This window comes from Elgaria multicarinata, chromosome 18 (assembly GCF_023053635.1).
Source record: "Elgaria multicarinata webbii isolate HBS135686 ecotype San Diego chromosome 18, rElgMul1.1.pri, whole genome shotgun sequence".
Lineage (NCBI taxonomy): Eukaryota > Metazoa > Chordata > Lepidosauria > Squamata > Anguidae > Elgaria > Elgaria multicarinata.
In genome coordinates, this window is record NC_086188.1 from 183,959 (window position 1) to 209,743 (window position 25,785).

The 25,785-nt window shown below is 44.6% G+C and overlaps 1 protein-coding gene across 2 annotated transcripts in view; it reads left to right on the top strand.

The window, feature by feature from the left end:
• The first annotated feature begins 1,279 nt into the window (after positions 1-1,279).
• Positions 1,280-25,785, top strand: part of SBNO1 (strawberry notch homolog 1) — a 31,106-nt gene continuing 6,600 nt past the window's right edge. Inside the window, exons 1-25 of one of the 2 annotated variants that reach the window (XM_063144385.1) lie at positions 1,280-1,405; positions 2,277-2,381; positions 3,186-3,498; positions 4,988-5,088; positions 6,460-6,556; positions 7,201-7,361; positions 8,617-8,750; positions 8,848-8,938; positions 10,512-10,673; positions 11,014-11,149; positions 11,256-11,361; positions 12,163-12,316; positions 13,795-13,977; positions 14,098-14,195; positions 16,580-16,731; positions 17,660-17,857; positions 18,059-18,226; positions 18,350-18,519; positions 20,603-20,734; positions 21,214-21,349; positions 22,850-22,962; positions 23,296-23,367; positions 23,665-23,764; positions 24,140-24,214; positions 25,121-25,267. In XM_063144385.1, coding sequence (XP_063000455.1) covers positions 1,280-1,405; positions 2,277-2,381; positions 3,186-3,498; positions 4,988-5,088; positions 6,460-6,556; positions 7,201-7,361; positions 8,617-8,750; positions 8,848-8,938; positions 10,512-10,673; positions 11,014-11,149; positions 11,256-11,361; positions 12,163-12,316; positions 13,795-13,977; positions 14,098-14,195; positions 16,580-16,731; positions 17,660-17,857; positions 18,059-18,226; positions 18,350-18,519; positions 20,603-20,734; positions 21,214-21,349; positions 22,850-22,962; positions 23,296-23,367; positions 23,665-23,764; positions 24,140-24,214; positions 25,121-25,267 — 3,430 coding nt within the window. The remainder of the gene's footprint in view (positions 1,406-2,276; positions 2,382-3,185; positions 3,499-4,987; positions 5,089-6,459; positions 6,557-7,200; positions 7,362-8,616; positions 8,751-8,847; positions 8,939-10,511; positions 10,674-11,013; positions 11,150-11,255; positions 11,362-12,162; positions 12,317-13,794; positions 13,978-14,097; positions 14,196-16,579; positions 16,732-17,659; positions 17,858-18,058; positions 18,227-18,349; positions 18,520-20,602; positions 20,735-21,213; positions 21,350-22,849; positions 22,963-23,295; positions 23,368-23,664; positions 23,765-24,139; positions 24,215-25,120; positions 25,268-25,785) is intronic. The other variant, XM_063144386.1, reaches the window with a different exon arrangement.

A 25,785-nucleotide genomic window follows, 5' to 3' on the forward strand; every position in this document is an offset into this window, starting at 1 on the left:
GTTGTATGTGCACATACAAGTTGATAGAAAGGGTTTAAATCTTCCAACTAAATCTTGAAAACAAAGTTGAAGCAAGTTTGTAGATTTTTTTTGCAGGCTGTCCTCCTAGGTTATGTGCACCTTGGGGATCCAATTACAAACTCAAAGCAAATTAATTTGAAATGACAGTAAATGTATTGCTCTTTGATAGCTCACTCTGTAATACAGTCTTCTCATTACTGGAAACGAATGGGCCTAAGAGAGGTACCCACCTTCCTCATTATGTGGCTGCAGGGAAGAGACTAATCTCATGCAAACAGTTGCACTAAATGAAAATGAAACTGGGTCCCCAGCATCACTTAGCTACAGTGTTGAATGTGGTCAGCCTATAGCAACAGGGTGGTGCATGGCAGGCGTCGTTTGCCAGCAAGGCTAGGTAGCTCTGCAGATGCTGAGTATGAATTACGGACAAGTAGACAAAGGTGATGATATCCATGTTAAGGAGTCAAAGCAGAAGTGAAATAAAGTAAAATACTGGGGATGGAATGAAAGAAGTCTGAAGAGATTTTAGTAAGATGGCTAGAGGTGGGTGGCCAACCTTGAGGCGTGGATGCCACGAAGTGGCACTGGCAACGTAAGTCTGGCATTCCTGGGTAAGAGCAGGAGGCCCTGCTAACTGGCTAGGTAGGGCCCAGTCATGCCTCCATTCCTGCTCAGACGACGAGTGGCGCAGGCATCCCATTGCACATGGGGCTGAGCATGCAGGGCAGTGCGTTTAAGACCGCATGACACGATATCGCAGGTTTAAGTCAGAGGAAGGCAGATTGAAGTTGCATCTCAGGAACAACTTCCTAATGGTCAAGGCTGTCAGACAGTGGAACCAAATGCCTAGGGAGGCATTGGGCTCTCCATGGCTAGAGGTGTTCAAGCAGCCACGTGTTAGGCATGCTTTAGGCTGATACTTGCACTGAGCAGGAGGTTGGACCCTATGGCCTAAATGGCCCCTTCCTACTTTGATTCTATGATGTCATCGTCCAATACTTTGGCCTTGTGGTTTACTTGCCTGAAAGGTTGCCCTGGCCTAAGCAAGAGCTGCATCTTTTCATGTAATGGCTTAGGAAAGAGACTAATGTATAAAATTTGTGTGTTCCTGATATCGGTTATGGGAGCTATCATGGAATCCTGTACCTACAACTGGCAATACCACTTGTGGACAGAAAATATTGCCTTCTGGAGTTCTTCCAGGATAAACAGTTGCTGAAGCGTAAATGCCCTGATTGTAATTTGCTTTCTTTCAGAGATGGTGGAGCCAGGACAAGATCTGTTGCTTGCTGCTTTGAGTGAGAGTGGGATCAGCCCAAATGACCTCTTTGATATTGATTCGACAGATGTGGGTCTTGCAACCCCAACTCCAGCTGTTCAGCAGGTTGGAAAACCATACTCTTAAATTCATTTCTGTGCCATATCCCTTTGAGTTGACTTGATTTATTTTCCTTTAAAATTTGTTGTTACTACAGTTAGGTGATTGAGTAGAAAATAAAAAAGCAGGGTATTTTAATAGCTGCTTATTTAATATATGCTCTGAATGGGGCAGCTTGGGCCCTGAACCACATGTTACCTGTAAAACTGGGCCTGACTTTGATATGGTTGTGAAACTCTTAAAACTGGGCCTGATTTTGATATGGTTGTGAAACTCCTATCTTGCCATATATTAAACGTGCTCCACTTCCAAGGCAATAAAGGACAGTGGAGTTGAGGCTACAGAGAATCTTTCAGACGGTGTGCTTCTCCAAGGCTTAAAACATCCTAGAGATAGATTAATGTGATATGAAGTTCATCTCCTTGGCAACTTTCTCCTGTGAGAATGTAACATTTTGCATTGCTGCCTGTGCTACTACTTCTATCAGTTACAAAATATAAGCATCTAACACTGCAGTCCTATCCTCACTCACCTAACAGTAAGACTTACTTCTGGGTAAAGATGGATAGAGCTACACAGTAATCAGTGACTCAGTCTGTCGTATTTTAATTACTGGTGACCACCTGTGATTGAACAATCTGCATAGGACATACGCACGCAAGTGTGCTGTCATCCAGACTTCACATGTAGTCAGAGAGCTAGTTGTCAAAGTGAGTTTTTCATTTCCTTGAAGCATTTTTAAGTGAAAGAGCATCTCAGCGGTGTGCATAATTGTGTAGAAGTATCTTTAAGATACATCTAAATTAAAAGGCACAGCAAGCAAGTCTGTATTGTTTCCAAGATATCTTAACATAACCTTTTGCCGCTTTCTCTTTAGTCAGTACCACTTAGTGCATTAGAACTGGGCATGGAGACTGAAGCATCTGTTGCTGTTAAAGCAGAACCACAGGCTGCATCTTCTCCAACCGTACTAAACATCAGGGTGAGCAAAATATACGTGTTTGAGTTAGGCCTTTGCGGGAAACTTTAAAAAACACGCAGCCCTAAATAGGTACAGAGGTGGTCTACTTGTGCGCTCTGTGTTGCAGGATGGCTTGAGTAGGCTAGTGGGCCATTCAGAAGGAATTGCATCTCCAGGGGCAAGTGGCTCCATGGGCAACAAGAAAGAGTTCAGTGTATGCCGACCTGCATGCCATGCTGGTTTATATAGGCCAGATAGACCGTGCGGTGACGGTTTTACTTGAGGTGACGATTTATCAAACTTCTTAACTGCTTTCCCACTCAAAGTATCCCAAACTTCCTGCACAATTAAAACAAGCTGCACAATACAATGCACACAAGAAATGGGAGGCATGCAGTGTTTTTGTTCCGTGAATGAACACGTCCTGGAGGCTGTGTCCTGTCTCCAGTAGCAGAGGCAGTAAGGCTGTGAGCACCGTTTGCTGCTGCGCTTGTGTTCCGCTGGTGGTTTCCTTGTTGACAGCTGATTGGCTACTGTGTGAACAGGATGCTGCACTAGATGGACTTGGGTCTGATCCAGCATCAGGGCTCCCCTTACGTCCTTATGAGAGCAGAGCTTCTCTCCACAATTTAAAGAAAAGTTCTTGTTCACAAATGGCAAAGTTTATTGAAGGAGAATGATAAGAAAAGCGTCTCAAGCCATTTAATTAACTAAACAGAACTAACAGAGCAGCTCATGTTCAACAAATAACTGTTTTATTCTAATGCTGGGTTTGTGATATACATCTTAAGACTGCAAGGATGCTCTTTCTTTTTCTTTACATAGCAACCGCCATCAACCACGACCTTCGTGTTGAACCAAATAAACCAGCTCCCTACTCTGGGGGCTGCCATAGTAATGACAAAAACAACCCCTGTCACCACTACCAGGCAGACGATCGCGGTGGCAAAAATCATACAAACGAGCACGACGACCCGGCCGTCGGCGACCTTGCCAGTGGCACGGAACACCCTGACTACAACCACCACCTCCAAGGACCAGATCCAGCTGAAAGATCTGCTCAAGACCAGCAGTCTTAATGAGCTGATGAAGTTGAAGCCGCCTCCTAACATTGCTCAGCCTGTTGCTACAGCTGCAAGTAAGCAGCACTGGGTGCTGACCGGATGGTGGCTGGTGGGGAGAAGGGTTCCCTCAGGGCATGTACAGAGCAACCTAGTATGTGTGTTACGTGCTGCGTAGTAACATCCATGCTGCCTGGATGCTACGTATTGGATGTCTAAGCCTTCGACCATGCGAAGGACGTGATCCTAATAATTCTTTTATGAAAAGAAATCTTAAAAGTAGGATTGTATACAAATGTGGCTCTTTTAACTAACTAATGCGAGGTGGTTCTTGATGAAATCCAAGTCCGAGTATCTTTTTTTTCCAAACGGATACAAAATCCAGAACAGCCTTGCTTTGCATGATTTTCTTAAAATGAAAACTGAAATTAAAAAAAACACCCATTGCTAACATTGGTAAAGATAATTTTAGGGGAGATTTTTGTAGGTGACTGGGTTTCTTCTCAGGTGTTACTAGCGAAGTGTGAGGTTGTTTTTTATATCTACAGAGTTATCTGTTTTTAATCATTCCTGTGAAATTTGTGCAGCAGGATTTAAGGCTCTTCTTGTGACCCACCGAAACTTGGTGGAACCCATTTTTGGGTGTTGAGGCCAGCATGTGAGGCTAAAGGGGTCTCAAATCTATCTTCAATAATTTCTGCCAGACTTGGAAGTCCCAGCAGTCACGTCCTGCAGTTATAATCAATATGGAGTGCCATCGCCAGTGATATGGTGTACACCACCATATTAACCTGAGCAGAGAGGGAGAGAGGCTGCTAGGTCTTGTGTTCGTCTGAAGAATTTTAATATTGAAACCCGAAATTGTTGACTTTTTTTCAGAAATAATTGTAGTTTCTCCAAAGGTGGTAAACCCCACCAAACCAGGTAAGGTGACTTGCACTACTAAAACTGGGAGTAGGGCTTCCTCCCCATAACCCACATGTGACAGATTTTAAGGTGACCTGTATGTCGCTCTGGTGAAGGGTGACTTCTGCCTTTATCGGCTTGGTTTAATGTCTGGCAGCCTTTCTTCTGGTACGATAATGGAACCCGTTGAGAATGCTAATGTTCAGTTGTTTAGGGTTGGTTAAAACTCACGTGCTTTGATGTATTGTTTATTTATTTATTTATTTATTTAGAATATTTATATACCGCTCTCCATTGAAAAATTTCGGAGCGGTGTACAAGGTAAAATGAAAATAAAAACAGAATAAAACAGTTAAAACAAAATTTAAAAAGAAGCAAAAATCAGAAATCCAAGGCTGCATGTTAAAGAAAGGCTTCTTGGAATAAAGATGTTTTCAGGAGGCGCCAAAAGGAGTACAAGGTCGGAGCCTGCCTGACCTCCGGAGGCAGGGAATTCCACAGGAGGGGCGCCACCACGCTGAAGGCTCTTCCCCTGGTGGATCCGGAGTATTGTTGTATATTCAGTGCAGCTTTCAACCACCCCAGTGCAAAGAAGATTTGTTTATACACTGGGAAAGTTTGTTTGTTAAATATTATTAACCTGGAATGTTTTCCTTACAGCTGATCTAAGCAATGGTGCTGTAAAAAAGGAGGCATCTACTAAAGAAGTAGCAAGAATATGGATAAATGATCTAAAAATGAGAAGCTTTTCTCCTACAATGGTAGGTGCAACTTCTTAGGTATTGGGATTTATATTGTTATATAACTTAATGCTTCTTCTGACAATCTGAATTCCCAGAAAAGCAAATTTGTGGATATGTATCAAACTGCCTGCTCCTATAATGAGCCTCTACGCTCATTAAGAGTGCATTGTTAAACTGGAATTGATGGCCATCGACTTGGAAGCCATTAAAAGGTGATTCGATAAATTCATAGAGGAGAAGGGCTCTCGTTGGCTGCTCATCACAATGCCTATTCATTCCCTCCGGGATCAGAGGCAGAAGGCTGCTCAATGCACATTGCTAGGGAACCTGAGAAGGGGAGTGTTGTTGTGATTGCTGGCTTCCGGTCAGCATTTGGTTTGCCACTATGAAAACAGAATGCAGGACTAGATGGGTCTTAGGTCTGATTCAGCACAGGCCTTAGGATCTTCTGTGTACCAAGGTGCCTGATTGGAAGCAGGTCGGAGAAGACCTTTGGGGGCAATCGTGTCAATAGCCCTAGTTAGGTCTTGATTCCATCTATTGACCAGGGCTTCAACAGGATTGTCAACAATACCAGCCATAGCACCCTCTAAGGCTTTCTGGAATCCAAGAGGATCCATCAGCCTTCGAGGGCAGACCATCTCCTTGCTGTCTGCTTAAGCCCTGGGTTTCTTCATCGCTTCTGTTGCTGTGTTGACTTAATGTCTTGTTCTTCACATTTTGGTTTTTGTATTGGGATCGTTTGTGTTGTAAATTACTTTGGAGACTGTTTAGATCTAAAGGTGGGATAGCAATTTATTAATAAGAGATGGTTCATGCCTGCGTGTTCTCTAACTGGAGTGTACCGTAGTTTTGCATCAGTGAATGAGCTGTTATGATAGCACACTACACTCTTTGATTTGCCTGGAATAGAATTTTTCATTGTGACAGATTCAAGTCTATTAATAGTCTGCAGACTTTCGAATTCCAAAAAGAAATATTTGATTCTATACAATGAGGGAGAAGGGAATCTCAGAAATACATGAAAACCCACTAAGAATACATTTTTAATTAGAGGAAATTAAAAGAAACAGTAGCCCTTAACAGTTCTGCAGAAGTGGTTTATGAATCTTTGTAACTAGGAATACAGACTTTACAACTGATTTCATTACATACAATTGTGTACCCATGATGATAGAGGCTATATGCCACCCTAAAGACCTCCTTGAAATGGCAGCCATCAAAGGACAAATGTGGCATAGAAATGTAACAAATACAGATCACTGAAAATTCTGGTGCACAAATAATACTTTGAAAACTTAACACTAAGTCTGTAGTGTCCCCTGTTCCATCGCTTTGTCAGTCTAAAGCTTTGCTGCTTCCGTTTACACAATATAATCTTTGCTACAGAAAGTTCCAGTAGCAAAAGAAGAAGAAGAACCTGAAGAAGAAGATGAAGAAGAAATGGGTCATGCAGAAACATATGCAGAATACATGCCTATAAAATGTATGTTTAAAAAAATTCTACAACAGTTTTCAAAGATTAAATATGTAGGTTTAAAGTGTAAAGGGAGAAATACCTTTTCCTTGATAATAGAAAATGGTTGTGGGGTGTTTGTGATGCTTTTTATTTATTCAAAAGGTGGGTCTCAAGCACAAATCTCTAGGTATTTGTCAGTTGCTGTGTTTTGTGAGGAGAATTAGAATGATGTAATTTTAAAAAAGAAAAAAAAACCTGTGCAGCATCCAAAGTTACACAAGTAGACGAGTCCAGTCACTCCACAGGACTTCCAGTCAACCCCCCTTCAGCATCTCTGGAACCTTCCAGAACCGCAGGAAAGGCCTGAGAAGGGGAACGGGCAGCATTACCAGAATTCATTGCCCAGGGGAGTGGGGAGGGTTGCTTGCCTGCCTTGAATTTTACCAGCCCTTCTAAAGCTTATGAACACAGCTGTACAGAAGTGATGAGTCATGCTGAGAGGTAACAATCTCCAGCCCGTCCCCTTCACTAAGGAAGGCCCCGGCCCATTTATTAGTTCCTTGTACATGGTCAGTCTTGTATTTGGAGCTGTCATTTGCTTTCTAAGTAACCTGTGACAGGATATTGCCAAGAATATATCTGAGACTAATCCACTTACCTCTTCCAAACAGTAAAAATTGGTCTGCGTCATCCTGATCCAGTGGTAGAAACCAGCTCTCTCTCCAGTGTGACCCCTCCTGAGGTTTGGTATAAGTCTTCAATTCCTGAGGAGAGTATTGATCATGGCTGGCTGTCAGCATTGCAGCTTGAAGCAATCACATATGCAGCCCAGGTGTGTTACAGTTAAGTGTGTGTTTGGAGGGGGGGGTATTATCATGCGTCCTTGTATACATAAAACAATGAACGTGGGACTAAAGGAATCTTTACCAGAGGCCTATGTGCGCACAGCAGGTTTATACACTGTACTTCAACAAAATGAGGAATAACTACTTCTGAAGTAGGGATATTGGCTGAAATGAAATGAAAATTACAGTCCAATATTTTGGAGTTTAGTTCTTACGGATGTTCTTAACTGATGCACACACACATGTTACAAAAGAGAAAAACGACTTGGCTCCTATACTAGCCCCCTGGTTCAGGCATTAGTTCTAATAGGATTAACGTAAAGATAAACTCAGAGATTGGGAAAGTTAGCACTTCCCAAATAAGGAGTGGGAGGTGGTGCTGTGGAAATGGCAAAGGATAGGGAGGTCGGGGGTCATGATTATGACAGACTGTGGGCATGGAAATGCATAGATTTGGAGGAGGAAAGAAGACAAAATGGACCGGAAGCTGTTATCATTGCCTGGCCTCAGGGTAAGGGGAACTCAAAGGACTCAACTTCCTGGTTAGTCACAAATATTTGGAAAATGCTATGGGTGCACGCTACCTTTAAGTCTGCCAGCATTAGTCACAAATTCAAAAATGAAGTGAAAGCCTCAAGTGATGTAGGCACTCTTGAGTACTATGTTGTGCAGAAAGAAGCAATAGATGATATATCCAAAGATGGTTCTGATAGAATTTGGGAAATGAAAAGAATGCTTATGGAGGTTTCTGGCTACTTGGTTGAGTTAAAGCTTGCTGGCTATATATAAGAGCTGTACATAGAGAGAGATTAGCTATTAATATGCAAAACAGAAGGTGGTATCAGGGTTGCCCAAGGCCTGTCTATGCCTGTTGACCAGTCTAATGAGTGGGAACACTTCAGAATTGGGCCACGCTTGCCTTCAAGACACTGAACTGGCCCATTTAAAGATGCCCTTGTGGCTTCTCTGGTTGGGCAGTTTGGGCAGTTCTGTGGGAGCCGCTCTCCTCGTGGAATTCCTTGAGGAAGCACCTATGCAGCTCTGGTCCTGCATTAGCTTTCCAGGGCGTTAGCGTTCCTGGCGGATTTCTGTACTGCTCTTTCTGTAATAAAATGGATTCTTGTGTGGTCACAGGGTAGTTTCTGATGTGCAAGTTGTTTACCGAAAGTGCAGATGGGGGGAGGTTTCTGTGGAAGTTTTTTAATAATGGCTTTTGTAATGTACTTTTTATACATTCTGCAGCAACATGAAACATTCCTACCCAATGGAGACAGAGCTGGCTTTTTGATAGGTGATGGAGCAGGTGTGGGAAAAGGAAGGACCATAGCTGGAATCATCTATGAAAACTACCTCTTGGGTAGAAAAAGATCAGTATGGTCAGTGCAGAGAACTCAAATATGAATGTAACATCTTAGCATTTTCTTTTCTTTTTGCTGTATCGTCATGGGTTGTGTTGTGTTTCCTCTCTTCTAGGTTCAGTGTTTCAAATGATCTTAAATATGATGCAGAAAGAGATTTGAGAGATATTGGAGCCAAAAATATTTTGGTCCATTCATTAAACAAGGTGTGGAATATATATTTTTTTACTATAGTTGAGACAAAAACCTTTACGTACACTTGGGTGCAATGCATGTTACAGGAATGCTGTGTATCTCAGAAGCTGAACCCACACTTGCTGTTCTTGCTTCTGTTGCCTTTCTGCTCCAGCTGTTGTGCCAGCTGTGCACACAGCTTGGAAGGAGGAGGGTGTGTAGCAATAACTATGCCAGCACAGTATCCTAACTTTGTTCTTCAAACTTTTTATTGCAGCTAAAATAAGCAAATAATGCCAGTTCATTTCATTATATTATCCAGAAAAAACCACAGTCTTCCAATATACTCAGAAAAAAAATGTATATAAGAATAAACTTGAACAAAATATAAGGATTGAGGGGCAAAAGTACGCTGAATGATCCATAGGCTCCCATGGCCTGAAGTAGTTGCGACTGTCATTAAATGTGTCCCGTTGTTTGTGTTCAGGGTGTTTGTTGAAATGAGAGCAACTGGGAGTTGTAATCTGCCTCTGAACTCTGCCCTTGAAATCTGTAGTTCTCAGAAGCGAAACCTTCATCTGAAAATTCTGTTTTAGGTCTTTGTACTGTAGAATTAGACATCTTACTATATATTTTTTTAAATTAAAAGCCTTTGATGGCATTCATATATGTAAGAAGTTTGCTACTAAGGTTGTAACAGTAATGTTCCAGTAATGAAATTTTCCCTAGCAACCAGATGTTAAAAATACAATAGAGAAGTCTGTCCGTTGAACTTGACGGAACGTCTTCATGATGTTTCTAGGATCAGGGTAAATCAAGTCCTTGGCTAGTAATGCATTTGTGCACATTTCTGGTACAGAGCCTAAGTAGTACCGAATGTTATCTTGTACTAATGAAAATGTTCACGCTGATTACTTTCCTCCCACCATTCTGTAGCTCCCTGCTCTTTGCACAGCTAGTTAATTAGCTTCCCTCCCTTTCTGTAGTGAACTTAATGCTGAGATTTAACTCACCGTTCGTCTCTCTCCCTCCCTCTCGGCTCCTTAGAAGGGGATTCTCCAGGGTTGCGCAGTTACATAGTATGTGTTTGTAACCATAAATTTGAATTGAGAAACATTTTTTGGAGATCCAACAGCTTTAGAATTACAACCAAAGTGTCACAGGCACAAACTCACCAAGATAAGGAACTTTGCTTTCTGGAAAGATGTTACATAGAGACAAGCATTCACAACTCACGTTTTGCTCTGGATTCATTTTTTTCTCCATTTTCAGGCAAATTCAGTCTTCATATTTCAGACAAGTTATTTAACGTTTGTATACCTCCAATGAAAGCAGCAAAATCTGGAAACTGGAATTGGGAAATCTAAGCTTAAGAATTTTGCAATTCACTTGTTCCAGGCATACGTTATGGATATACATGTAGCTAAATAGAACAGAAATAGATATGGGCTTCATATGGCCATTCATATTTCTATTTGTAAATCTTGATGCAATACTATACTAATTTAGTGGGAATTGAACGTTGGGTATTCACATTTGCAATCGAACATTGAGGTTTTAAATGTGCTGGTCTTCCACATTTCTAATCTTTTATTATTCTTTTAGTTCAAATATGGAAAGATTTCTTCCAAACATAATGGAAGTGTGAAAAAAGGCGTCATATTTGCTACTTATTCTTCTCTTATTGGAGAAAGTCAGTCTGGAGGCAAATATAAAACCAGACTCAAGCAGCTTCTTCACTGGTGTGGCGATGACTTCGATGGAGCTGTATCCTTCCTGTGCTCCAGCTTGTTCCAATAACCAAGCCTTCCCCAAGCCCTTTAAACCTGTTCTGTGAAGATTATCAGATACTACAGCTCACTTTGTTATGTAACATAAACATAATGCCTGTGAGTAGTATCTGAGAGAAGGCACCACGAACACGGTTTGGGGGTGGGTGGGGAGCGTGGTTTACATTTACATCCAGAAAACATGCTTCAGATTGAGCTGTGTGATTTCTTTAATTGGGAAACAGCCCTACCAGTCTGGCTGCTTAACTGTCTGTGAAAGCGACCTTGGAAAGTAAGATCACTGGTGTGAACTGTCCATTTCTTAATAATACATTCAGATAGTATTTGACGAATGTCACAAGGCTAAAAATCTTTGTCCTGTGGGCTCCTCAAAACCAACTAAGACAGGATTGGCAGTTCTGGAGCTGCAGAATAAACTTCCCAAGGCCAGAGTTGTTTATGCTAGTGCTACAGGTATGTGCTCCTTGATGAACTACTAAATGTGTGTTTCTTTTTTGTTGCTTTCTATTTGCGGAAATGGGAACAACTTCTTATAATAAATCTGGATGTTTCCTTTCAGGTGCATCTGAGCCACGCAATATGGCATATATGAACCGCCTTGGGATCTGGGGTGAAGGAACTCCATTTAGAGAGTTCAGTGACTTTATTCAAGCTGTTGAAAGAAGGTAAGTTCTTGAATCTGCTTGTCAACTGCTGTGGCATAATATGAGGAGAGGCCGTAGCTCAGTGATAGAGTATGTGCTTTCTATGCAGGTGGTCCTTCGTTGAATTCTCAGGTTTGTTTGTTTGTTTTTTAAAAAAAGGTAAAAAAAAGTCCATGGGTATGTCCTAATTCCATGACCTGCTTCGCATGTAACTAAAACCTAGAGTACAGGTTGTCTGTGAATTAAGCGTTGTTGTTGAGTCATGGGTAGTCATACATGGGAACTCTGCGCTATGGTTTAAGTATAGGTTGTTAACCACAAACAACCCGAGTTCTCAACCCAATAACAAACCATATGTTTTGTGCCTGAGTTATTCGTGGTTCACAACCCATCATTAAGCCATAGTGCAGACTTCATTCATATAACCCATACTCAACTCATATTCTAGGTTGTCATTATGTGCAACCCAGGCCAGTCTAAGACAGTTTCATAAACATGGGTCTTATTTCTGAGTAAACATTTGTGGGATTGGTGTGTAAATTTCATGAATGTCAAATAGTAAAATTGTACGTGCCACCTGAGGGAGCCATCCTCCGCCCCCTAGTCAATGTCTGGGTGTAGCCGACCTTGGAGCCAGTAGAGTGTGCTCCCCACCCCACCTTCAATAACTTCAATATTTTTGGAGGTTTTACATCTGTTATTAGTTCCATATCAACAGACTTGTGTGCAGTGTTGGGTTTTCACAATGTGTTCAATAACTTCCCATTTGAAAGTAATTTCTATATGTAAAATTACCTTGATTTATCATTTTTCTGTCTTCAGAGGTGTGGGTGCCATGGAAATAGTTGCTATGGATATGAAACTAAGAGGAATGTACATAGCAAGGCAGCTGAGCTTTTCAGGTGTGACCTTCAAGATCGATGAGGTTCAGCTTTCACAGCACTATGTGAAAATGTATAACAAATCTGTGAAAATGGTAAGGATGCTTAAATATTTCGCATTTCACATGGTAGCCTAAGCAGTGAATTTTTTGAGCAGTTAAAGGTCGTTTCCCCTCCTATTTGTAACTCGTATGTTGCAGTTGAATGTACTGTCCTGATCCAGAAAGATACAGCTATGTTAACATCCAAATCAGTGGAGTTCAAATTAGTCCTGATTAATTTATCCTATTGATTTAAGTGGGAATTACACACAACTAAGTTAGAATCATAGAATAGTAGAGTTGGAAGGGGCCTACAAGTCCATGGAGTCCAACCCCCTGCTCAAAGCAGGAATCCACCCTAAAGCATCCCCGACAGATGGTTGTCCAGCTGCCTCTTGAAGGCCTCTAGTGTGGGAGAGCCCACCTCCTCCCTAGGTAACTGGTTCCATTGTTGTACTGCTCTATCAGTCAGGAAGTTTTTCCTGACGTCCAGCCGGAATCTGGCTTCTTGTAACTTGAGCCCATTATTCCGTGTCCTGCACTCTGGGATGATTGGGTTCTCTGGATTGAGGCCCAAGACTGAATTTTCCTACTCTGCTTGTAATATAGAGATTACTAATATTTCCTTTTAAAACTGGTTTCCCAGTTTTTATTAGTAAAGACTTAAAACACGCTTTTGGAAAAAGGTGCTAATGGGCTACCCTTAAACCACTGTTCTGGAACGCTCAGCAGCCAGTTTAGCCTGTTTCTACATCCCTTAAGAGGTGGCTATAAACTGACTTTACGCGCCCCAGTGGTTAAAACTCCAGGTGCGTGTCCTGGACAATCTAATGGAACTGCAGTCTTCAAACTGAGATTGAAAGTTTGAGTGCTTATAAGTATTGGCTCGAACAGTGATTGCTGTATAGTGCAGCCATCAACGACTTGTGGCCCTCCAGATGTTCTGGCCTACAATTCGCATGATCCCTCCTCACCATTGCCTATGCCAGCTAGAGTCAATGGGAGGCCAAGACATCTGGAGGGCCACAGGCTCTGCTCAGCCCTGCCATGGAGCAGTGGTTCCCAGGGAGCCCTGGTGTTTCTAGGTGAGATGATCAGGAGAGAGCCGTTCAGTAGGTGAGTTTCTCTGAGGGGCAGAAATGCCCGCCGGGCCCAGTCTTCTCCGGCAGGGCTCAGCGCCAGATATATTCTAGCAGGTGCGTACGGCCAGCGCTCCACGTGAATTGACTGTGTGGCTTAGAATGTGGTTTGGCAAGCAAATCAATGTACAAAGGATGTTCTGAATTTATTTATTTATTACATTTTTATACCGCCCAATAGCCGAAGCTCTGGGCAGTTCACAAAAATTAAAACCATGAAGAGCATAAATGAAAATACTACTGTGATTCAGCAACAATTCTTAAGACAGATGATCTGGGGCATCAATTTCATTTTTAAAATCTTGCCTTGCTGGTAATGCTACATTGCACCAGTACTTCTCACTGAAGGTTCCTATGAAAAGAGGTGGAAAGTTGACTGGTGTTTCTTTTTAGTGGGTGAGTGCCAGGGAGAAATTCCAGCAAGCGGCCGACCTCATTGATGCTGAACAGCGGATGAAGAAGTCCATGTGGGGCCAGTTCTGGTCTGCCCACCAGAGGTTTTTCAAGTACCTCTGCATAGCCTCCAAAGTGAGAAGGGTGGTGCAGCTCGCGCGAGAAGAGATAAAGAACGGCAAAGTAAGTATCAGACTTGCAAACTGCTCTATCAGAAAGGTGTGGGACCTTTCGTGTAAGAGAAACATGTGCCTTGTACATTTTGAACCTCAATTGTGTGTGTGTGATTGTGTCTTCCTCCAGTGTGTGGTCATAGGGCTGCAGTCCACCGGGGAAGCGAGAACCTTAGAAGCTTTGGAAGAAGGTGGCGGTGAACTGAATGACTTTGTTTCCACAGCAAAGTAAGACTCCTGCTCCACAAGTCTTGGGGAAAGTAACTGTTTCTAAAGCACTTGAAAAATCCCAAGGCATTGCACAGTAACAACCATTGTAGGTGCTGCCCACAGTCTTACAGTCTTCAAACTGGGACAAAGGCAGGACACGCTGGGTAGGGAGTGGCAGAGGGTGGGCTGCTGTAATTTAGGGTGCGTCCTAGGCATATATTTATGGACAGAAAAAAGTCCCTTGCTGGGAGTTACCAGATTATTGTTTCTGTCTCAACATGGATAGGGTTGCACTTGAAGTCTTTCAAGGCTCTTTATAAACCGTCCAGAGAAAGTGTGATCTCCTCCCCCCACGCACATCCCTTCTTCCCTCCAAAAATCTAGTGTTCCATTTATTCATTAATTTCCTAATTTGACCTTATGGGCTGTTTAACTGTGAGCATGTGCTGTCTGTGCTTGGTTTTGTACTTGATATTCAAAGCCGATTTGCCGAAGCCCAGGGGCTTTGTAGTAGTATCTTCTCTGGGATGAAAAGTTGGCCTTTGGCTCAAATGCAGTGTAGGTTGATCCCTGAACCCATTGTGTTTGAATTCTTTGATATCAATTCTCATGCAGGGAAAGGTTTGTTGGAATTCCCGGTATTTTTCTGCCAAAGCTGTCAGCAAACCATATAATGAGTCTCTCTGGGGCAACATCAGACAGCTGTTCCGTGGCTGATGGTGCTCCATTCTCAGTTCTGTATCCATTTAATATGGTAACAGCCTTAATCAAGCACAGAGTCTTCCACTCCGTTAAGTTCTGCAGCCAGCTCGCTCTGCTCACCGCAGCTTTCGGAATGTGAAGATCTGCAGGGAATATGGAGTGGTTACAACCGGCTCTGTTGATTACAACAATGGGGAAGGGGACATATCACAACTGGGCTAACTCCCTCGAGGAAGAGTTTAAACCAGTGGTTCCCAAGGAGGGGCTGGTTCTGCCCCCTTGGGGGCGGTGGGATTGCATAGGGGGACGTTAAGAGGCAAGGGGGCGGCAGGGGGGCACTCGAGGTGGTCTTTTCCGAGAAGCGCCTCTCCAGAAGGTCTTAAAACCCAGGGAAATTTTTTATGGGAGAAGGTAGTTTGGTCCCAAGCCAGATAGGAGAAGAATCCACACATGTATTAATACCGTTTAAGAAGAGTCCTTTTAACGGTGAATTGAAATGTTTCAAAAGCACCAAAACGCTAATGAAGAGACATACCCTGCCTGGTGTGCCCCACCATGCTGGCTGCAAAACAGAGGCGTTCGCTCTCTTTTCCCTCCCTCCCTTGGCAAGCCTGCGGCGGGTGCTTCGGATTTTGAATAAATATTCAACTAATTGTTACTGTTTTGAATTTTATTGTTATCTTCCTTAGTGGGTCGTTGAAAACCGCTATTCTGAATAATGATTTTTATAGTGTAGGGTAGGGGGCACTGGGCATGAGTTTGTGGAACCAAGGGGGCGGTGACCTGAAAAAGTTTGGGAACCACTGGTTTAAACCAATGTTTTGTCTGAGGCTCTACCGTCATAGTGCCGTTCCTAGAAATCTCTTTAGTTGCTGAAGTGTAAGCATAGATATTCCCTGTGTGTATGTTGATTTTGTTTTGGTCCGCCGTCTTGTCACTATTAGGAAAAATGTAATACAATTCTTTTAAAAGCCTTCCTTATCTGTAACTGGAAAATGCTTTTTGGATTTGGAAGAGCATTTTGCATGGCCTGAAACCCAGGCTTGTGTGTAGGAAGCAAAACCTCTAGGAAGGGGAGTGGGGGTTGGGAGTGATCCACAAAGGGCGCCTGCCACCTTCTGTGGTGTGGGGCGTCCATGTCTGATGCTGGACTGAGTCTGGGGCTGTAGGCATCACAGTGCCACGGGTGAAGTGGAGGTCTGGTCCCTGAGGTGTTAGGCTTTAGGGTTCAAGTAGCAGACCCTGGACATTGGTTGGCAGAAGCCAGTAGAGTGTCAGTCACTGGGAGCACCTCTCCCTAATCCTGGGCTACTCTGTTTTTGGACCCTCATCTAGTCCCGTGGGGCAGGTTTATGTTGGATGGCAGGGGCAGGTTTATGTTGGACGGCAGGGGCAGGAAACCGGCGTCCCTCCAGATACTGGAGTACAATTCCCATCATCCCTAACCTTGCCCATGCTGGTGTTCCCCACCCCTCTTAAAAGGTGATGGCTGCAGACTAGCTCACCCCTGCTTGATTACAGCCACCCAGGCAGAATAGAAACTTCACAGCATCTATGTGAAATCGTGCCTGCAACAATTCAAGGAGATATTTCGTGGGCAGCCGAGTTTAAGAATGCTAGGAGAGGAAGCCCTCTGCATGGCTCCTCCTCACAGTAAAAGAGATTTTATACTCATTTTTTTCTTTTTCCTAATTCTGCAGAGGGGTATTTCAGTCCCTCATTGAGAAACACTTCCCAGCTCCTGACAGGAAGAAGCTTTTTAGCTTGCTGGGAATAGATTTGTCTGTTCAAAGTAACCACAACTCTCCACGGGACAGTCCTTGCAAGGAGGACAAAGTGAAGAAACGCAAAGGTAAGGTTGGAGATGCTTTTGCAGTCATGGTGCTATTCTAACCATTTATTATTATTATTATTATTATTATTACTATTACTATTACTATTATCATTATTACTTTAGTTCGGAAGACATGCTTAAGAAAAGGTCTGGGGTTTTGGCTGATGAACTCTGTTCATGGAGGTGCAAGGGAGGCTCCCCAACAGTAGCTTGGGGTGGGGGTGGGTTGGCCTTGGTATTCTGAGGGCCTTGCGAAGAAGGCGTCCTGAGCTTCAGCTGCCTTCACGTGCCCCATGTCCATCTTGTGCCAGGGCAGCGGTGGCTGCTGTGGAACGGTTTGCTTCAAGTACTTTACTACCGTGGCACTTTCTCTGCGACTTGAAAGAACCTCAGTGTCCAGAGTTGGGCAAAGCAAAATTAATGTGAGCCATCTTTTTGCAAGCCACACTTCTTTATAATTTTCTTTCGAGGTGGCTTGGGAAAGGGGTGCCTGCTCTATAGAGCTGTCTTCATGCAGTTATTCCACAGGGAGAACTAGTGGAATTCCTCCCTTGGATAATGGTGCCCAATCTTCATAGAAGGCTGCCCTTTCTACACCTCATCGTAGGTTTTCCACTGCGCCCCAGCAAGCAAGGGAACGTCCGCAGCTCCACTCACGCCCCTGACTCCATTCCCCCAGCATCGCCTCCCAGTGGACCACCCTCCATCGCCCTGATCCCCAGCCCCTTCTCCTTAAGCCCAGCACAGTTGCAGCTTCCACTGGGAGAAGCCTCGGGCGGTGGCTGCTCGTAGAGCCCTTAGTGCGAGGAGTCCCAGTATTTCCTCAGCTGGGACAGCGTGTTGGTTGCCTGTGCTTCAGCACCTCCCAAAGCCCGTGCTCGTGAGCGAGAGTGGGGCTGCGGCTGCACTCTGATGCCTCTGCTTGCTCCCCTTTGTATGAAAAAAGGTGAAGAAATAACCAGAGAGGCCAAGAAAGCGCGTAAAACTGGCGGACTGGCCGGGAGCAGTTCTGACGAAAGCTACAGCGAGTCTGATGCCTCAGACAATGAAGAGAGTGACGACGAGAGCTCCCGGTTTTTAAGCTCTGGGGACGACGACGACTTCAACCCCTTCAGGGATGAATCTAGCGAGGATGATGAAGATGGTGAGACCGTACGGGAACCTTGTTTGTAATCTGTTTTCTTTCTAAATTGTCACACTTGCCTGGGCCTACTGTGATTCCGTTTGCTGTGGCAACCCTTCCTGCAGGTTGATTTACCTCTACCACAAACAGCTTTGGTGCATGATTTCACACTTCTCAGAATGCCAATATTTGAATTGCTCCTTTGTCTTTCTTTGTATTCAGATCCCTGGCTAATTAGAAAAGAGCATAAGAAAAATAAAGAGAAGAAAAAGAAGAAAAGCATAGACCCAGACTCTATTCAGAGTGCCTTACTAGCGTCTGGTCTCGGATCCAAGCGGCCCAGTTCTCTCTCTTCCACGGCTGTGACCTCTTCCACTACCAATGCTTCTGGTACGCTGAATATGCACATTCTGGGTTGGGTTTTGAAATTGAAAATCTCCTTCCAACCGTGGAAGCAATGCATCCAACTTCTCAAGCACCCCCCCCCTCTTTTTGTGTGTGTGTAATCTGCAGTTAACAGTAATACCAGTGTGAGCTATGTAACGAGTCAGGATGCGGTTGAAAGAGCCCAGCAGATGAAAAAAGAATTGCTTGATAAACTGGAAAAGCTATCAGAAGACCTCCCTCCTAATACACTGGATGAGCTGATAGACGAACTGGGTGGACCTGAGAACGTGGCCGAGGTAGGCACTTCACCACAGATGGGTTGCCAGGGGCCACTTAGTGAGCCTGCAGCTGTAATGGTATCCGATTCTTAACACAATGAAGCCTGACATCGTGCTTGTCAGTCCCCCCGTGCCTTCATGTTCCTTGGCCAGAGAGCATGGGCAGGTCGGTGGTGGGCAAGGTGTTACGGCTTGGTGAGCCGTTGATGGCCAAAGTTGCTGTGCATCATCAATATGCTCTCAGAGCTGAAGAGCACCGGCCTCAGCCTGAATGGAAACGCTGACCTTGGCTTGGTTTCCCAGTGCAGGGCTCCTCACTAACGCCCCTTGTTGATGTGGGTGGCGCAGGGTGGGTGGGGCCAGGCTCACAAGTCAGGTTTCCCTTTTGTTCCAAGGAGGCTTCCAAACTAGCTTCCAAGTTCAGATTGGGGTCTCTCTCGGTCTTCTGGTCTTGGAGAGAGTGGGGCTGTTCACAGGACACGGTAGCCCTTCTGTGGGTCATTCAGCCCACGGCAAGGCTGTGGTGCTTGCAGGGTGCATGGGGCAGCCGTTTTGGACCTGCAGCCCCTGCTCGGGGACTCTCCTGTTTTGCGAGCCAGACGGGCGTGGGTTATTCAAGGGTTAAACAATACCCCCTGAGTGCCGGCTGTGTGGAGAACGTGCCACCCACAAGCCCAGTGGCTCAGTCAAACCCAGCTGCTGTGTGGAGCCAAACTGCCCTCAGCTCATGCAGTCGGGTGTGCTCAAAGCCAGTCGTAGCTTTTGCGGGCCACATCTGTGTCAAAAGGGCATTAAAACCCTGTTCCATTATTACTTCTAGGCCAGCCATGCACACAAGGTACTTATCAGGATGGGGCCCAGGCTCCCTGGTTTGGTTTCTGACTCTTGAGTCAGAGGCGTTGCTAGAAGAAGCCCAGCCGGGACAGGGAGCAGGGAAAGACTTTCCCAAGACCTTGAAGGAGTCAGCGAAGAACCTTCCTGAGGCTTCTAGAGCTGGAGGGCCCGTCCCAGAGATGGTCTTCCCCCTGTCCCTGTGGGCAGCCGGCCTCTGTCGGAGGGGGACCTGGCTTAGGAGGGTGGAGGTGGAGGAGGGACTGTCGCCAGAAGGGAAGTGTCAGGATATAAGAGCAGAGAGGGGGCAGGATGACAAGGCGAAGGTGGATTTTGAAGGTAAGGCTAAGAAGCTTATTCTGGATCTTGGAGCATACAGGAGAAGTAGCCATTAATGAGGGATGTGTCATGGTCAGACCGATGAAAGGTGAACAGATTTGGCAGCAAAGTGCTGGATAGATGTGACTGGCCGAAAGTGAGTCAGGAGGAGGATGTCGTACTCAAGGAGAATCAGAGAACCACAGCTACGTGCCTGACCATCTGGGAGGATGGTGACGTTGCCAAAGGACGTAGGGAATGAATGAGGAAAGATGGAAAGTCCCACCCTGGACATACTGAGCTTCAGATAGCAACGAGGCATCCAAGCAGAAACACCAGAGAGGCACTTGGAGATGTGGGATTGTATACAGGGCAAAAGTTGGGTGTTAACAGCATAAAGGTGGTACTGAAACCCATGGCTATTGCAAGGACTATCTTGCAATTGGTATCTGGGGATGTAGAGAACTCCTTGTGGAAGCTCCATAGCCCAGTCTCAGAACTAAAGTTTCATCTTGGTCAGTGTTTTTCCTAACCACCTTTTTCTGAAACCGGAAAAACTAAGTACTTTTTAAAGCAGCCTATGTTATGGCATGGGAACCTGCTATTTAACGAGACCAAAAACACAAATGCCCCCATCCGGGCACACACAAGCTCTCGGATGTCCATCAGTTAGCTCCTTGCATCCTGGCCAATCACTGTGACTTCCCCAAAAAGGTTCTCGCCTCCAAGGGTGTGAACCTACAAGAATCATCAAGACACCAAACAGTTCACGAGAGGAAAAAATATTTTTCTCCATTTGCCAGGCCAGTGGGCAAAGCGGGCCAGAACTGGGCTGTGTGTTTTGTCAGATAAGTTTGGGCAGCCATAGAAAAGCACAGGACATTAATTGGAAGTGTTTAAGGGGTGCCTCAAAGCATTCTGCAGCAGGCCACAACCGTCCGTTGTTCCACAGATGACCGGTCGCAAAGGGAGAGTCGTGAGCAACGACGATGGCAGCATCTCGTATGAGTCAAGGTCGGAGCTTGATGTTCCTGTTGAAATCCTGAATATTACAGAGAAGCAGCGATTCATGAATGGAGATAAGGTAGCAGCTGCCTCCATGGCCCTTGGCCTCTTCATATAAAACAGACCAACAGGTCTCCCAGGGTGGCGGTGGGGATGGGGTTCTTGGCAATGCTGTGTTCCAAAAGTGGCTGTACCACTTTAATACTGTGCGTGTGTCTGTATAATACCTGTGAAATTCATATTTATTATATATTTTATGAGTCAGTGTATAAAGAGCTCTTGCTTAAAACCTTTCTGTGTGTCAGTCTGCCAAGAAGGACAGATGCAAGATCATTTCTGCTTTAGCAAGCATATGAAGCTTGGCTTGAGCAAGAACGACATAGCCGAGAGGAGTGTGTTCTCTTCTGAGCATCCCATGCCACAGTCCCGTTTTCCTCTTGGAGCATGGTGGGGCTCCTCGGATCTCCCTGAGCTTGCCCACAGCCGCCACATCGTACTGAGATCCCAGCTTTGCGTCTCTCGCTAACCGGCATCTCTGCCTCCCCTTTTACCTTCAAGAACATTGCCATCATCTCCGAAGCAGCCAGCTCAGGCATATCTTTGCAAGCGGACCGAAGAGCCAAGAACCAGAGGCGCAGGGTCCACATGACCCTGGAGTTGCCGTGGAGCGCGGATAGGGCGATACAGCAATTTGGTGAGTACTTTGCTTTACTTGCAAACAACGTTCCTTGGTCGCGCACATAGGTTCAGTTGTAGTCTTTGCAATTCAACAGTTTTAACAGAGCAGCCCTAAGCACTCCACTTTAATTGAGTGGAGTTACTGAACAAATGTATGTAATCTCATAGATCATGGGTTCTCAACAAGGGGGAAATTCCCCCCTGGGGGGGGGGGGAATTGGGACCACTATTCAGCAAAGCATGATGTCCTGTAGATTATGTCTTCCTGCACATGTTATTAAAAACGTCCCAGAAAAGTGTCATGTTGTCTGCAAAAGCCAGGCCTTTGCTCTCTTTTCCCTCCCTCCCTCCCTCGCAATCCTAGAAGTTTCAAGCTTCCCATTTAAAGGGGCAACACAAAGCATGGGAGATGAGAATGTAAAAGGGGCCATGCTTTGTGTTGCCCCTTTAAATGGGACTAATATAGAAAAAAAAAGATTTTCAATATTATATGCATATTATTTGGAATGCACCTTTTGAGTTAGACTATCTTGGGAAGGGGGGAGTTATATTTTGAACAATGGTGAAAGGGGGGAATGGAGCAAAAAAAGGTTGAGAACCACTGTCATAGATGAACTGCAGTTCAGCCTGTGCTGGGTTTTGTATGATGTCAAAAGGTAGTGGAATCTGACCGTTTTGGCTTGGTGACAGTGTTAGAACAGGTCTTTCCACCTCTGTCCAGATCAAAGTGCTTCTTCCATTGCCACAAAGACCAAACTAGTGCTGACCACTCATCCTGTGTTTATGGAGGATATGGCTTGCAAACCATTAATTCAATTTTAAAATAGTTTGCTGAACAGCAAAATGTAACAACTTATTTGATTCAAGTATACCTGAAGCAGAATGTAGCTTGCAACACGCACAAGTTGGGCCTTAAGTCCAGTCAGACGTATGGGTCCTCTTCCTCCTCCTCCTCCTCTGATGGTTCGTCCTCCCATTTGCTCAAGGCAGTGCAGGGCAGATTTGCTGCTTCGGCCTTTGTTCCTTCTGCAGAGGGAAAGCTCCACCCCGCCCCGCTCTCTTCTGATCTTGCCTGCTCAGCAAAGGTTTCGTTTCCTCCGTTGCTTTTCAGTGTTACTTGGCAGCAGTAATGGCCTGGACAATCCCTTGCCCTTGTGGACAAAAGAGTTTCCATTTTCTTTGTTTTTTTCTCAATGGGGTACCCTTCTTCCCTCTCCCCCACTTCACAGTCCCAATGTGCATTACTCTTGCCCCACAAGTTACTTAGGATGTAGCCTCAGTTCACTTCCCTGTGGCTGTGCATAAAAAAGAGGACTGATAGCTGTTTGCAAGTTGTCATTCAGAAGAATGCCTCTCCTCATTAAGGAACCCTAGAATTTTTTGGAACACGGGGAAAGCTGTTGAACCATCGTAAAGAATATTGTCTCTGCAGACACACCTGCTTTCCCATCAAGCATCTTGAGAATTGGTGCTGGTGGCTTGAGGGAATAAAATCTGTTCTCTGCTTGATACCCAGGCCGGACTCACAGGTCCAACCAAGTGACTGCACCAGAGTACGTCTTCCTAATTTCCGAACTGGCAGGAGAACAAAGATTTGCATCTATTGTTGCCAAACGACTTGAGAGCTTGGTAAGAGACTAAGAAATTGGTGATACATTAACAAATTGTGATTAAAGGTTCAGGAACTGTCGGACTCCTTTCTTGGTCTGTGAAGGGATACAACAAGGGGGAAATGGTGACCTCCCATTTCTGTAGAATGCCGATTTAGAACGGGTGGATTTGTGAGTGATGTGAATTGGATTCTGTTGTGTGGTAGCTGCCCTTGCTTTCTTAGTTCCTTGTATTCTGTTCCCCTCCCCTTTAATTTTTGGAAGTTTTGTTTTAAATTAAAGATTATTTGTTTTTTAAAAAAAGGAAAAGAGCATTTCCCTGCCTTGATTCTAACGTGGTGTCTTATAACAGGGCGCTCTCACTCATGGTGACAGGAGAGCCACAGAAACAAGAGACCTGAGCAGGTTCAACTTTGACAACAAGGTAAGGCTTTGGGTCTATTTGAAGAAAGCCCCGTCCTGTTCGGATTACTCCCTTTGGAAAATGAAGAGGGGTTTGTTTGGTTTTGCATCGTTATTCTTTGCTACATAGGGACTCCTGCATTTTAATAGCATACCCCGTATTTACATCTTTCTACATAAATATCCAATGTATAAATTGATCATTGGATGAGAGAAGCAAGTGCCCTAATTTTCTAGAGAAAGAACATGTTGCCTTTTAAAGAAGGATGTTGATACTTGGTGTGGGTTACTCCAGCTGCTTCCTCTCCCTTTCAAATAGTACGGCCGAAATGCACTGGAAATCGTCATGAAGTCTATTGTGAACTTAGATTCCCCGTTAGTGTCTCCACCAGCTGACTACCCAGGAGAGTTCTTTAAAGGTACGTGAGTTCATTTTTTCGAATGCTAAGTTGAGAATCACTCTTGTAAGTGAAGAAACTATTTTGTAGAATGAATTGAAATTGAATTGTGTACCTTATTCAGGTGGTTCAACTATGTATATAAATTCAGCAGCTCAGCTAAGTTGTTTTCGCTACTTGATTAGGGAAGCATAAATGTCATTCCATCACACTGAGGTGGTTGATTTCACCACCTGTTCAGCCTGCTGCTTTTTATTTAGAAATCTTTCTGTGTGTTGAACTGATCTACTTTATATACTTTTAAAATTGATTAAGTTTTATAAACTTTCTGCTGGTGGTCCTTAAAGGTAGGACCCATGACACCCTCCATAAGTAACCACCCTCTTTTCTTCCTAGATGTCCGACAAGGTTTAATAGGTGTGGGGCTAATAAATGTAGAAGACCGGTCAGGCATTCTAACTCTGGACAAAGGTATTTGCTCTTTAATATCAGTACAAATGGGAAATACTGGTTATTGTGATGAGCTTTGAAATCAGCAGCCAAACATTGCAGGTATACATGAATCAGACTCAAGGTGAAGTTAAGGTATGAGGGAGGGAGGCGTGCTTTCACGTCTTTGATGAGAGTCTTGGAAGGCCACGAATGGCCTGAAAACGGCTCTGTCTCTCCACATCCATCCATAGATCTAGGGGCCCCCAGACTGCAGAAGGCTCATCTAGGCTGCAGCCTTCCTTGAGGGAGGATGGATTAGCGTGGCCACACATGGGGGCTCTCTCCGTGCACTCTGTTGTTGTAGTTGCTGTTTTTAATTGACCATTCTGTGTATGCAGTTGCTCAGTTCTCCAAATAATAATAACAATAATAATTTTTTATCCACGTCTCCCTCTGGATCGAGGCTGGGAACAACATTGAATACAAAAACATAAAAACAATACATTATTAAAGTCTTAAAAGATTTTAAAGCTTTAATAACCTTAAAATTCGACTGGGTACAGTGGGTAGGCCTGCTGGAAGGGATCCGCCTTTACAGCCCTTTTACAGCTGGTCGCAATTATACAAATCAAGCCATATTTTGCTAGATTTGCATAATTCTGATTTTGCTAGTCAGGAGGGGTGGGGGCGTGAGTTATGTTGGGGCAAGGAGCGATGCCGGACACTCTGGTATTTCCCCGGACTGCCAGAGATCTTGGAAACCAAAACTGATCAGCAGGAAGTTGCATTCTGTGCCTAGTACAGTATCCTGCGGGCGATCAGGGAGCTCCTATAGAATCTTGGAGCACGTATTCTTAGATGGACAGCGCTCCTGGCAATTCAGCGTATTTACAAGATGGACTTTCCGAATTTGTGCTTAAATGGCTTCACCCCCTCTTGTTTCAGATTACAACAATATAGGGAAATTCCTAAACCGTATTCTGGGTATGGAAGTGCATCAGCAGAATGCTTTATTTCAATATTTCTCTGACACTCTAAACGCAGTAATTCAGAACGCGAAAAAGAACGGAAGATACGACATGGGCATTTTAGGTAAGTGCAGGAGGAGGAGGAGGAGCCCCTCTCAGTAAGTGCAGTGGTAGAGCCCCTTCCAGGCGGTCCAGGTTGTTCCATATCCTGTAAAGGAGGCAAATGGAACCAGCCTCTTTTACCTTGCAGCTGCATTCTGCCCACCTCCCCAGCCCCTTGAAAGCCCCTTGAACCAGCAGGCAGATGCTGGCCATGCCATGCCGTACGAGAGCCACGCTGCTCTCATGTTTCTCAGACCCACTTCCTTGATAGCTGCCTGCTTTGAGGTTTATGCCATTTCCCCTCTTTCATAGCCACCATCTCCTGTGCCTTTCTCTGCTGCTTACCGTGGCTGGTTGTGTCCCAAACGTAGCCTCCGTATTGCTCTTGGAAGCCTTGGAAATCCCTGAGAGAGGGGTTGTATTCTCCCTCAGTGGAAGGAGGTATCCCAAGGTGGATCATCTCACCCACTTGCTTCAAAGTCAGAGCCATGTTAATCATTGCAGACTTTTATCCTTTGTTTTCTTTTATGTATTGTGCCA